This window comes from Oncorhynchus gorbuscha, linkage group LG05 (assembly GCF_021184085.1).
Source record: "Oncorhynchus gorbuscha isolate QuinsamMale2020 ecotype Even-year linkage group LG05, OgorEven_v1.0, whole genome shotgun sequence".
NCBI classification, from domain to species: domain Eukaryota; kingdom Metazoa; phylum Chordata; class Actinopteri; order Salmoniformes; family Salmonidae; genus Oncorhynchus; species Oncorhynchus gorbuscha.
In genome coordinates, this window is record NC_060177.1 from 30,683,279 (window position 1) to 30,696,271 (window position 12,993).

Below are 12,993 nucleotides of genomic sequence, written 5' to 3' on the forward strand. Positions count from 1 at the left end.
CATATTTCATCATTTATATAAAGTTCACTGAGATTTCTTTATTTAGCTAAAAGCACAAATATAAAATGCATCCCATGTTTCCCCCCTGTACAGCTTTCTTTTTATAAATTGCTTGAAAATCCTATTTACATTGCAAGGCAGGTAAGCAGAAGAAACAGCTTTAATGACAAATATATGAATAAAAAATAGTCCTTTCCCCTTTTTACTCCCTATTAAATAATTTCATTAAGAACAGAGGTGTATTTTGTTTTGTTTGATGGCATATAGTGATTGCCATCAAACGAAAGTGATAACAGACTTAACATGAAAAAAAAACGCTAAGCAACGTAATCTTTCAAAATCACTTTTAAAGGAACGGATGCAGGGAGAGAGGCATTTGTCCAGTGGTTTGAGTGCAAAAACATACAAAATGTGACAACATAGGACGAATCAGAATTGAGAGAGCACTAACAATATTGTCCCTTTTGAGTCCCTGACATTCACACAGAAATACGTGACAGCCAGTAAAGGCCCTGTTTATTTTAGATTGGCACAAGCCTGGTCGGACGTAGGGTCCAATGGTGTGTGAGGGGTGAAGGGGTCATCAGCTGAGATGCAGGTGAGGGTGCTGGTGGAGTTGGGTGACCAGCTCCTCCTCTGTAGGCTCCTGAATTTGTTCTCTGGAAGGAACAGTGCAGTTTTAAAGACAGGACACGATACTGTGTGAAGAGACACACAACGAGTTGAAGCGGAGCACGCTCATGCAAGCGGCTGCTGTAGTCCACAACGTGCATTTAGGGACGGGCATTAAAGGTTGCTCTTCTGACTTGCCCATGCTAAACATATCAACCACACCTTCAGCAAATATTTCAGCGACATGCGTTTAGTTAAGTGGCTAAAAAGGTGGGCGGATGTTTTTGCGACCAATTATATTAGTGATGGGGTACAAATTGATACAGTTACATATCGCAATAATATTTGTGACGATATTTTCTCGATACTTTTGACTAGTAACGATTTTTTTCCCCAAAAAATGCTAGTCGGCTGTACCTGCGCCTAAACACCTAAGCTGTACCTGCGCCTATCCTATATAATGCATTATCTGCAAGCTAGGTCACAAAGAAATACATGCCCTTTAAGAGTTTGTTATCAGAAAGCTCCCCAGACACAATTGCCCAGATAAAAGCATTTCCAAAGATTTGGGGGAAAAGTGATTTAGTAGTGAAAACATTTGACTGCATTCACAGAGAACTGGCAGAACCGCTGACAGTCAGGGCATCCCCGCTGGTGACTGGAATAGGCCTAAAACCAACACCAAATAGTATGAATATGCAGCCGCCCAGACAACAAACAGAAGCAAAAAGCCAGAGCGGAGTTAAAAAGCAACCTACCTGAACATGAGCTGGACAGTGGTCTCATAGCCTGTTCGCTCAACGTCCGCCACTGAACATGTGACACTTCGGTCCCACTTATAGATGAAGTTCTTTCACATAAAACGGAGGATTCATTGAGCTTACATCTTTTCAGAATACATCTTGCACTTCAACTACAGTAAGTACAAATCAGGTCAGCGTAAGTTGATACACACCTCCAAGATGAGAGCCACAAACAAGTTGACCCACATGACAGAGGAGGTAAGCCACCAGGAGACAAAGTAGACCTTGGACCACCTGGGAGGAGAGAAGAAACCTGATCAACTGTTTACATGGACACATCCCCATTACCCATAATCACTGTTTTACAAACGGAGCCCCGTGCACAATTAACTTGTCTTCATCCTCTTTAAGCAGGGCAAATAACAAACGTGAACTATATGGCCCCCCCACTCCTACATGTATTTTCACTGTTACTAGTCTTGTTCCTGAGTTGGGTACAAAAGCTTATTTAACCAACCAAACAGTTGCAATTCTTTCGGGAACAACTGAAAATAGATAAATATTATGAAGTGGGAGCTCACTAAAGTAAGGTTTGGCCCAAAGTGAAAAGGACTGATGTGCTTCAACGTCAACTGCTGCCCTCTAGTGGATACGAAACGAATTGAAGCGTCTGACAGTTGGATCATAAGAATCATGTACGGATTTGTATTATTGTTGGCTTACTCTGTGGTGTATCTGGTGTAGGCATCCATAAACACCTGCCAGTTATTCACCACCATGATGTTGTAAAGGAGGACGAGGGAAGACTGAGCAAAACCGAGGGAGAGGAGAAAGAAATCACTGGTTAGTGTCCACTCTCTCTCTCTCTCTCAACATTTAGACACAATTGAAAGATTCCTTTGATTGATCAGGACTGAAATGTCAACATATCCACCATGGTATTTTACGGGTGTCTTTTAAAAGTTACTTCAGTGCATTATCCCCTTGAAAGGTTACCCCCACAACACTAGCCTTCCCAGTCTGAGCCAATACACATGAGTCACAGATAGAATGCCAACCACGTGTTTTACCGTTTCATTCCCTCCAAAGTCTATTCTCATTAAACCGGCCTCTTACAACCGTAGACAGAATATTCGCCTTGAGCTAAGCCTCCCCGGTGTCTATGATTCTACTTCACGGGCTGGCAGAGCAAGAGGCAAGAGAAGAGCACCCACAGCAAAGTCGTCAAAGTTGTTTGGCCAGTAGCCCAGCTGCTCGTAGGAACCACACTCCATGGTGAAGTTAATGGTGATGTTCTCCATACTGGAATTGGACATCACACTGTAATGAATACGTACAAAACAACTTCCAATTACCTCACACAGTAAACACATTAAAACAGCCATATTAGCTACTGTATGAGGCCATTGCTACTTTCGATGTTTGTGAATAGTGTACAAGCGTTCAAATACATCATTGTCAAACTGTACCTCGTCTTCCCTGGAGCTGTGATGGCTCCCTGGAACAGCCAGATGCCAAGGACAGCAAACACATAGAACACCACCTAAAAGAACAAACAGAATGTTAGCTGTGATAGGGAATCCATGATGTCCAGCAAACAGACGCCTAGTGTATGGAGATGCATTTAAAATGACTAGCTGGATGAGAGAACGAAAGAGAAAAAAAAGTGTCATTGTGTCACTCACCACTAGTATTCCTGCAAAAGCTCGGAGGTTTTTCACCAGGTCAACCAAAGTACTCGCTACAAGGGCCATCAGCTAAAAGAGGCATTAAAACACAAGGATGACTATTTTTATATATTGTAATACCAACATGCATAACCAGAGATGATAAAGACATTGGCTGTACCGGCATTAATTTACAACAATACAACTCTATTGACAATAGAGTACACCAAAATAGAGCAAGTCAAGCAATAAACCATTTCCAACACTAGGTGGAGCCAAATATAACATATACAATGGTCTTATCACATATATTGAAAATGATGGCACTAATACTACCCAGCGGCACCACTTCCTCACCTTGATATCAGGGATGATTCGTAGGAAGCGGACGACGATGAGCATGTTGACCAGACGCACCATCTCCCACAGAGACATCAGACCACGCGACGCTGGGTTCCTGGAACAACCACACAACACAAAGGTGTATTCAATCCCACAGTGCTACTTAGTTTCTTATCTATCATCGTTCATCCATTCCGAGCATTTTATTCAGTAACTCGCTTCCTCTGCTATGTTTATCACTATGTAACATCTCTCCATGTCCTTGTTTCTGTTTTACACCATTCCCATGTACCTGTGTGTGTGTGTTTAATTTTTTTATTTTCATTTTTTCCCCCTTTTATTTAACCTAGGCAAGTCAGTAAAGAACAAATTCTTACAATGGCGGCCTACCCCCAGCCAAGCCCAGACAGCACTGGGACAATTGTGCACCACCCTATGGGACTCCCAATCACGGCCAGATGTGATACAGCTTGGAATTGAACCAGGGACTGTAGTGACACCACTTGCACTGAGATGCAGTGCCTTAGACCGCTGCGCCACTCGGCAGCCAACAATTCTTCACTATTGTTACTGTATATATAAGTGAGAACCATCCTTCAAGACAATTTCCTTCTACAGAATGTACTTGTTGAGTGAGAGATATGACCAAAGGGTTCCTGGGACAACCACACCACACAAAGGTTTATTCAATCTCACAGTGCTACTTAGTTAGATACTTATCGTTCATCCATCGTAGTGTTTTACTCAGTAACACTCTTCCTCTGTAGTGTTTTACTCAGTAACACTCTTCCTCTGCTATGTTTATCATGTCCCATCACCATGTACCATATCTATATGTCCATGTTTCTATTCCTGTTTTCAACCATCCCCATGTACCATATCTATATGTCCATGTTTCTATTCCTGTTTTCAACCATCTCCATGTACCATATCTATATGTCCATGTTTCTATTCCTGTTTTCAAGCATCCCCATGTACCATATCTATATGTCCATGTTTCTATTCCTGTTTTCAACCATCCCCATGTACCATATCTATATGTCCATGTTTCTATTCCTGTTTTCAACCATCCCCATGTACCATATCTATATGTCCATGTTTCTATTCCTGTTTTCAACCATCCCCATGTACCATATCTATATGTCCATGTTTCTATTCCTGTTTTCAACCATCCCCATGTACCATATCTATATGTCCATGTTTCTATTCCTGTTTTCAACCATTCCCATGTACCATATCTATATGTCCATGCTTCTATTCCTGTTTTCAACCATCCCAGTGTACCATATCTATGTCCATGCTTCTATTCCTGTTTTCAACCATCCCCATGTACCATATCTATATGTCCATGTTTCTATTCCTGTTTTCAACCATTACCATGTACCATATCTATATGGCCATGCTTCTATTCCTGTTTTCAACCATTACCATGTACCATATCTATATGTCCATGCTTCTATTCCTGTTTTCAACCATCCCCATGTACCATATCTATGTCCATGCTTCTATTCCTGTTTTCAACCATCCCAGTGTACCATATCTATATGTCCATGCTTCTATTCTTGTTTTCAACCATCCCAGTGTACCATATCTATGTCCATGCTTCTATTCCTGTTTTCAACCATCCCAGTGTACCATATCTATGTCCATGCTTCTATTCCTGTTTTCAACCATCCCAGTGTACCATATCTATGTCCATGCTTCTATTCCTGTTTTCAACCATCCCAGTGTACCATATCTATGTCCATGCTTCTATTCTTGTTTTCAACCATCCCAGTGTACCATATCTATGTCCATGCTTCTATTCCTGTTTTCAACCATCCCAGTGTACCATATCTATGTCCATGCTTCTATTCCTGTTTTCAACCATCCCAGTGTACCATATCTATATGTCCATGCTTCTTTTCCTGTTTTCAACCATCTCCATGTAACTGTGTGTGAGTGTGTAAACCAAATTACTCTTTCATCACTATTGTAACTGTATATACAAATGAGCAACATCCTTTAAGACAATTTCATTCTACAGAATGCATTTGTTGAGTGAGGAATATGACCGAAGTGAAGACACCAACCATTTAGGAAATGGAAGCCTGTAGGTGGCAAAAATGGTGATCTGAAGGACCTGTAAAAAAATATATTAAAAAATACTTTCAGTTATATTACCAAGACAGAAATATGCTTAAAGGGGCAGTATGTAGCTTTTGGGGCGACCCGACCAAATTCACATAGAAATGTGAGTTATAGATTTGAGAAGCGGTAGATCCATTCTGTGTGCGCTTTTTCTATGCTCCCCGTTAAGTTACATTTTAGCGTCTTTTTTCTTTCGGTTTTGTACACTAGCTTCAAACAGCTGAAAAAAAACAATATATTTGGTTATTGAAAATATATTTCAGAGCAGTTTAGATTGTACAATTATTCTCTACACACACTATACATTGTCAAAGTGAAATTAGGAGAAGCATCGAAATGGTCGAGTGATTTCTACATATTGCAACTTTAATATGTTTCCTGTCATTTTCAGAATATCTTACCAGAAGGCAAAATGTGAGAAGACCATCAAAGATGTTGTTTCTGTATGACAGGTAGCCTCTCCACCCAAAGGCTAATATCTTTAGACTCATCTCCATCAGGTAGTATAGAATAAAGAAGCAGTTAATAACTTCCATGTAGTAGTCATCCCGCTCTGCAATGGACTTCTCGGAGTCAAGCACCAGTATGGTCTGCAACACACACAGAGAGAGAGAAACAGAGAGACCAAACAAGTTGAGCCTCGGTCTAATATGCTGAAAAAACAAACAACAGGCACGACATACTGTCTGTGAGAAGGTCCTGGACTTACACAGATGCACATGACATTGGCCAGGGCCACGGCGTTGCCCACTATCATTACATAGTAGTGGCTGAAAACCAACTGAAGCTTCTGGAGGAGTGGAGAGTTGTACTCTGGCTTCGGAGGGTGCTGCAGGAGAAAGACAAAGAAGACTCGTCAAATCATACAGGGGCAATCCAGCTATCATTTAGACAGGCAAAATAAGCCAGTTTAGAACCAACAATGAAGTTCATCCAAAACAGTAACATTGATCCGGTGAAGAAGCACAGAGTAGTTAATGAGCTGTGGCCCCACCTCTTTGATGCGGTCCTTGTCCAGCTCATCAAAAAGACCCCGGAAGGCCTCCCACTGGATGAAGCCATCTGACAACTGCTGCAATCTCTACAGGAAGAGAGAGACATATAGAGAGAGAGAGCGAGAGAGAGAGACAGGGAAACAGGCAAATTCAAAGGGAGTTATATTCAAATGTTTATCCACATGTTCTAAAGATTTGCACTGTAGTCTTTTCTCACCTTGATGATGGCTTGTCTGTAGTAGGACTTCATTTGTACCCTCGCCATGACCTGCAAAGAGGCATCCACCCGCACACGCTCTCTGGGAGGGACAAGATGTAAGGCCATTCAGTGTGTGTGTGTGTCTTTGTGTGTGTAGGTCGTAAGGGTAAGAGAATGAGCAGTCTTACACATGCTCCTCTGAGTGTGTAGCGTCCTGACCCCGCCCCTGGCAGGACATGACCTCAAAGGCAGCTCTGACGCCCAGTCTCCTCCTTAGGATCGACGCCTGGACAGACATCTGCCACAAGAGAACAGTTTCATCATGATATTCTATGGGGTTTACGCTGTACCTTAAAATGCTCTGATATTTAAATCATATCAGTCCAGTGCCCGTCTTAAACTCACCAGCAGGTATCCCCTGAACTGGTTGTAAATGATGGCAGTTAGTAAGTTCATCAAGAAGTAGGTTCCTGGAAGCAGTAAATAGGACAAATTAACAACAGACTGTGTTACCACTCAATCTGTTTCATATTTCCCTTGTCCCTGAACAGTTCATTTGGTGGCTAGCTCTTACCAAAACCACTAAAGAGAATGAAGAAGATGGAGTATCCTCGGTTTAAGGAATAGGCCGGAATCATCACTGTTAAAAACACGAAGACAACTTTAGGTGGAGTAGACAGCAGACAGCAGGAAATATATGTTTAATTCACTATGACCTACACAGTGAACTTACCATCAGGGTTATTGGCTGTAGTGAGGAGCACCAAGAGAGAGGAGAGAGACGTGGGCAAGTCTCTGAAGTAGGTCTCCCACTCCCCGTTGTGCTTTGGGTTCTAGGGACAAAACAGAGGTAATACGGAGATACTTAACTCCCTTATAACAACAATGTTAAATGGACAACCATTGTGCTTCATCCTGGTCATGTGGGGGTGAGTTTCTGTACAGGTCTCTATTCAGGCAGTTGTAATACTACACATCTACAAGCTCTGTTAAAGCCTGTACCACCGAGTGAATAAAACAGTCGTGAGGTAAGGTAAAAGGGCGCGTTCAGGCTTGAGAACTGGATGTCAACAGTACAGCCAGCAGGGTGGAACAGAACGTACCTCTCCTTTAGCAAAGAGCAGCATGCCAATCATGGTGAAGAGGCAGAGGTGGAGGGCCAGGAGCAGGATAACACTGGGAGGTAAGAGAGAGGGGAGTGGTGCATTAGACACACACCTCTGCAATGACAGTCAGGCCTATATACATGTACAAGTAGATTAGGGTGCCCTCTGCGGGTCTCACATGTACTGAAACAAGAGTGAATCATGTATCAGTATATAACCCTACATATACCCTACAAAGCAGTTTTAGGGAACTATGTATGTGACAACAGAAGTGAGAGTATTTTGAGGTTGACAATCATTGTAAAGCTGTGAAGTGAAGATATGAGATTGAACAAGGTGTTGGTGTTTAACACAATTACCTGGCTATCTCTGGGAGAGTCCTCTTGATGCACTTTAATGTTTTCTTCATCAGGGAGGAGTTTTGAAGGAGGAAGAAGGGCCGAATGAGTCTCCTAACTCGTAAGTTCTGACATCGAACAACAAAGGGAAAGAGCAATATTCCATTTGAGTCTTTGTATTGTAAACCATGTCTTTATCAACTGTCAAGAGACATGTTACAGAGGATGTATAAACCAATATTTGGAAAATGATCTCACCTGATCACAATACATGCTCAACGTCAACGTCCAATCAATTACAGATGCTGAGACGGCCAAGATGTAGACAATCAACCACTTGCATTTCCGGAACTCGTCCCAGCCAATCAAATAGCTCTAAGGACAATAGATTAAGCTTGAGCCATATATATATATATATATTTATTGCAAATAAAGACACAAAATGGATGTTCATGTACTTTGAGATTTCTTGTTGCCCATCTACTCTCTTCCCCGTTGACATTGTCAGAAACATGGCCTGATGGTTACCTTGGTAGTGAGGTCAATGGCAAAGATGATGAGGCAGACAATCTCTATGCCCTCTGTCAGGCCACAGGGGGGCTCCCAGGGGGGAGGTCTGAAGCGGGGGTCTGATGTGTAGGAGAAAGACGAGGGCCTCTCGATGAAAGCCAGCATCAAGACGACCGCAATAGTCAGGCCCAGCCCCCTGAGCAACACAGAGAGTCGTTTAACAATGACACAAAACCCACGAGAGGGTTTCAAACTGAGAACGGGAAGGGTGATGGTTGGCTTCACCGTCATAAAGTGCTCTTCTCACAACACCACAGAGGAAGCTAAGACAGGACAGAGTTAAGTCAGCAATGACTGACGACAATACTGAATACTGCACATTGCAGTGAGATGCAGTGCAGAGAGGATATAAGGATTGGCTTTAGAGGATAGGACAAATATAAGAATAGAAACATGCAGAACAATCCAGAACAATATACTTTGACTCATCACGACAGTAGCGGCTTACCATTGCCATAACCTGGAGTAGTACCACCTGTACAGACGTAACGAGTTTGTATCCACTCTATGATTGATGGATCGGTACTGTAGAACGAGAAACACATTTCATTGTTTTGAAACCGCAGTTTAGGGACAGTTCATAATCAAGTCATACAAATAATATATTTCAATCAGTTACAGCGAGAGTTCACACAAAGGATATATATGTTTCACCTGTATGGCGTCCTCAATAAACACAACAGCTTGCTGGAGGTAGAGATCCACATCACCTGTGTAAGAGGAGAGGGAAATGATTCAGCAAGTGATGTGAAACAATAGTTTTTCTCAAGCAAATGAAGTCATACTTTGTGTTGGTTGAAAACAAAACATTGAAAACAAACCTATCGATCGATCTGTAGTTTTTCTCAAGCAGAATAATAAACCACAACCAAAACCTTGCATCCCATGCTCACCTTTTATCAGTGGCCACTGATTATACAACAAAAACAGTACTGACTGTTCCACAGAGGTCAAAGTCTGAGCACGTATCCTAATCCTATGATAGGCCTGTGTGCATGTGTTTGCAATAAAGTTCAATACTAGCGTGTCTGAATTCATCTTAATCTTTCAAATATTCCAATTGAATTATAACCAAGTCTGGATGGATAGTGTGCTTCAAACATCCCTCGCCAAGTCAGATTAAATTAGCTACTGATTCCAGGCATTTTTCCACAGATCTGATCACACATCTAAATGTCAACTGAACTCTCTTTCACTTACTGGACTATCACTTCAATTCAATTATTATTTTCAGTTTGGGTCTACAATAATATATCACATTCATACAGCTATTTTGATCTGTGTCAAGAAGCCATATTATCTCCTGGATTAGTCTTTGTCCCCATTTGTCCCCCTACAAATGAGTGAATTTGGCTAATTCAGTTAGTCGGGAGCTTCATGAAATGGGTTTCCATGGCTGAGCAGCCACACACAAGCCTAAGTTCACCATGCACAGTGCCAAGTTTTGGCTGGAGTGGTGTAAAGCTTGCTGCCATTGGACTCTGGAGCAGTGGAAATGTGTTCTCTGGAGTGATGAATCACACTTCAGCATCTGGCAGTCCGACAGATGAATCTGGGTGTGGCGGATGCCAGGAGAACGCTACCTACCCGAATGCATAGTGCCAACTGTAAAGTTTGGTGGAAGAATGGTCTGGGGCTGTTTTTCTTGGTTCAGGCCAGGCCCCTTAGTTCCAGTGAAGGGAAATCTTAACGCTAGAGCATACAATTACATTCTAGACAATTCTGTGGTTCCAAGTTTGTGGCAACAGTTTGGGCAAGGCCCTTTCCTGTTTCAGCATGACAATGCCCCCGTGGACAAAGCGAGGTCCAAACAAAAATGGTTTGTCGAGATCAGTGAGGAATAACTTGACTAGTCTGCACAGAGCCCTGACCTCAACCCCATCGAACACTTTTGGGATTAATTGGAACGCTGACTCTGAGACAGGCCTAATCTTTGCCCGATCTCACTAATGCTCTTGTAGCTGAATGGAAGCAAGTCCCTGCAGCAATGTTCCAACATCTAGTGGAAAGCCTTCCCAGAAGAGTGGAGGCTGTTATTGCAGCAAATGAGGGACCAACTTCAAATTAATGCTTATGATATTGGAATGAGGTGTTTGACAAGCAGGCGTCCACATACTTTTGGCAATGTACTCTATTTCATTACATGACTGCCTCAAGCAAAAAAAGCTTTGTATGGGGTGTAAAGTAGAGCTGCACATCATCAGTAAAACGGGACTTTTGAAAAGGGCAGAGTGTTGAACAAGGGCAGGGCCATCCTTGTTCAACAGGACATAACACAATGTGGAGCTTGGCAATTTCAACCTGGCTTCAGGGCAATTCATAGGATTTGGGCTGTTTATTTTTTCCCTCCATTTAGTATGACAAGAATGATAGGCTTCATTCAAATTCTCAACATACAGCTGAACTGTTTCCCCAGAATCCCACTGCCTCTGTAATGTCACTCCACTGGACTAACCTTTAAAGGTACATTTTCCAGTCATAATACATGGTCACATGCATGTTTGATAGTATTTCCCTTTTCAGGTGACTATTATTTTCTTTACCTATTTTCAAAGAACATGTCCTTCCCATAGAGCAATTGTTCTTACCCCAGACTGGATGACTCATATTAGACTTTGTTTCCCTCCACACTACCACTGCTGACTACAACCACATTATGTGTCATCACTCATCATGGCTGTCTCTGACAAGGGCAACTTTTCTCAAAATCAGTCCACAATATGCTGCCAAAGAATACTTCCTTTCAACTTCCTGTCACCAAAGTATCTTAAAGATTTTTTATAAACACATTGTGGACCACTCAAATAGAGTTTTGAGACATTAAAAACAATTGGTAACACTTTACTTGTAGCAGAGCGTCATAACACCTTACAACACGGTCATAACCATGTCATGACCTGTCATAACACATATTTATGTGTGTTGTGACATATATTACAATGTTTTATGGCTGGTTATGACACCTACTTAAGAGTGTTAAAACCCACAAAACCTACCTCACAACATTGGGGTAGGCACACACCAAAATGGTCAATTTCCTGAAATTGACACAATTGTATTACCATGGCAATTGCACATAGATTGATATCAAACATGTGCCTACCCCAATGCTCTGTTGCTGATGACTTGCATGATTTCAAGAGCAGGACAGCATTTTTGACTTAAGACTGATATATGGTGATGTATGTGATAGGTCTCTAGACAGTATGAAATGATAATATATATATATATATATATATATATATATATATATATATATATATATATATACACACACACACACACACACATACAGTGGGGTCCGAAATGATTGACAACCTTGATAAAATGAACAAAAATGACTGTGTAAAATAAATAATTTAAATACTGAGCTACATTGTATTCTCAACAAATGGGGAAATGATATTACTTTATACAATGGCTCAGAAAAATATCTTGTTTAACAGGTAATACCTTTTTTCTCAAAAGGGTAGGGCTAAAAATGATTGACACCACTGTTTTCAATACCTCACCTGGCGGGATAATAGCTGTAGTACTGTTGTTGCCTATAACGTTACAAAGCATGGGTGGATATTTACCTAGTAGTTGTCCACACCAACATATGTAGTGATTAACAAACACTAGCTAGCTAACTTGGTACTGTAGTTAGCTAGCTACATGAATAGTTTAGAGCTAACGTTAGCTATATGTTATGAAAACGTTAAGAAAATAAGAGTTTTATGTGTTTGACAATGTGTGAATTCGTTAGCTATTGGTATGTAGCCTTAGCTTTTCGTGTGTCTTTCTTTAGCTGTATTACCCCATTGTTGCATAGTCTACTCTGATTTCTGTTCCTTACTTATATTTTTCAGAAAAAGTAGCTTGCTCATGCATCTGTATCCATTGTGGAGGTTAAGGCTTTGAGGGAGGCAGCCATAAAAAAACAACTTGGGAGTCTAACTTCCTGTGAGTGACCTCAAAGACAAATGTCCGGGCCTGTTTCAGCCCACTCGCGTCCAATTACAGTTGAATGACAAGAGACAATAATTAATGTAATGATTCATCATTATTCTTTGTTGTTTTGATCTGAGATACGCATCACAGGATCAGTCCCATATCTCTGTTTCTTTCTCTCACAGATTGAGAAGGAATTCAGAAGGATTATAACCACCCGGCTTTCAGTCACCTTCATGGAGAAGCTGGATCATTACAAGACTGTTGTCATTGTTCAAGATGAGAGGTGTTGCAATGAAGGAGATGCAGAGCATCCTGGAAGTGCTACGGGTATGCGCTCACGATAGTCACATTACAG

The 12,993-nt window shown here is 41.5% G+C and overlaps 2 protein-coding genes across 3 annotated transcripts in view; one reads left to right on the forward strand and one right to left on the reverse strand.

The window, feature by feature from the left end:
- The window catches only part of tpcn2 (two pore segment channel 2), a 13,792-nt gene continuing 799 nt past the window's right edge, over positions 1-12,993 (reverse strand). Inside the window, exons 1-24 of one of the 2 annotated variants that reach the window (XM_046349599.1) lie at positions 9,524-9,599; positions 9,357-9,412; positions 9,151-9,227; positions 8,661-8,838; positions 8,391-8,507; positions 8,154-8,260; positions 7,792-7,864; positions 7,422-7,521; positions 7,263-7,328; positions 7,094-7,158; positions 6,877-6,986; positions 6,707-6,788; positions 6,489-6,575; positions 6,204-6,323; positions 5,896-6,084; positions 5,437-5,486; positions 3,380-3,479; positions 3,041-3,112; positions 2,825-2,898; positions 2,570-2,675; positions 2,079-2,161; positions 1,568-1,649; positions 1,371-1,462; positions 1-659 (exon numbers count right to left, since the gene is read on the reverse strand). In XM_046349599.1, the coding sequence (XP_046205555.1) occupies positions 584-659; positions 1,371-1,462; positions 1,568-1,649; positions 2,079-2,161; positions 2,570-2,675; positions 2,825-2,898; positions 3,041-3,112; positions 3,380-3,479; positions 5,437-5,486; positions 5,896-6,084; positions 6,204-6,323; positions 6,489-6,575; positions 6,707-6,788; positions 6,877-6,986; positions 7,094-7,158; positions 7,263-7,328; positions 7,422-7,521; positions 7,792-7,864; positions 8,154-8,260; positions 8,391-8,507; positions 8,661-8,838; positions 9,151-9,227; positions 9,357-9,412; positions 9,524-9,584 (2,223 nt within the window). In that variant the 5' untranslated portion in view covers positions 9,585-9,599 and the 3' untranslated portion in view covers positions 1-583. Of the gene's footprint in view, positions 660-1,370; positions 1,463-1,567; positions 1,650-2,078; positions 2,162-2,569; positions 2,676-2,824; positions 2,899-3,040; positions 3,113-3,379; positions 3,480-5,436; positions 5,487-5,895; positions 6,085-6,203; positions 6,324-6,488; positions 6,576-6,706; positions 6,789-6,876; positions 6,987-7,093; positions 7,159-7,262; positions 7,329-7,421; positions 7,522-7,791; positions 7,865-8,153; positions 8,261-8,390; positions 8,508-8,660; positions 8,839-9,150; positions 9,228-9,356; positions 9,413-9,523; positions 9,600-12,993 lie in introns of those variants that run through there. The other variant, XM_046349600.1, reaches the window with a different exon arrangement.
- LOC124035828 (7-dehydrocholesterol reductase-like) overlaps positions 12,849-12,993 on the forward strand; it is a 24,521-nt gene continuing 24,376 nt past the window's right edge. Inside the window, exon 1 of the mRNA XM_046349602.1 lies at positions 12,849-12,965. Within this exon, the coding sequence (XP_046205558.1) occupies positions 12,872-12,965 (94 nt within the window). The 5' untranslated portion in view covers positions 12,849-12,871. The remainder of the gene's footprint in view (positions 12,966-12,993) is intronic.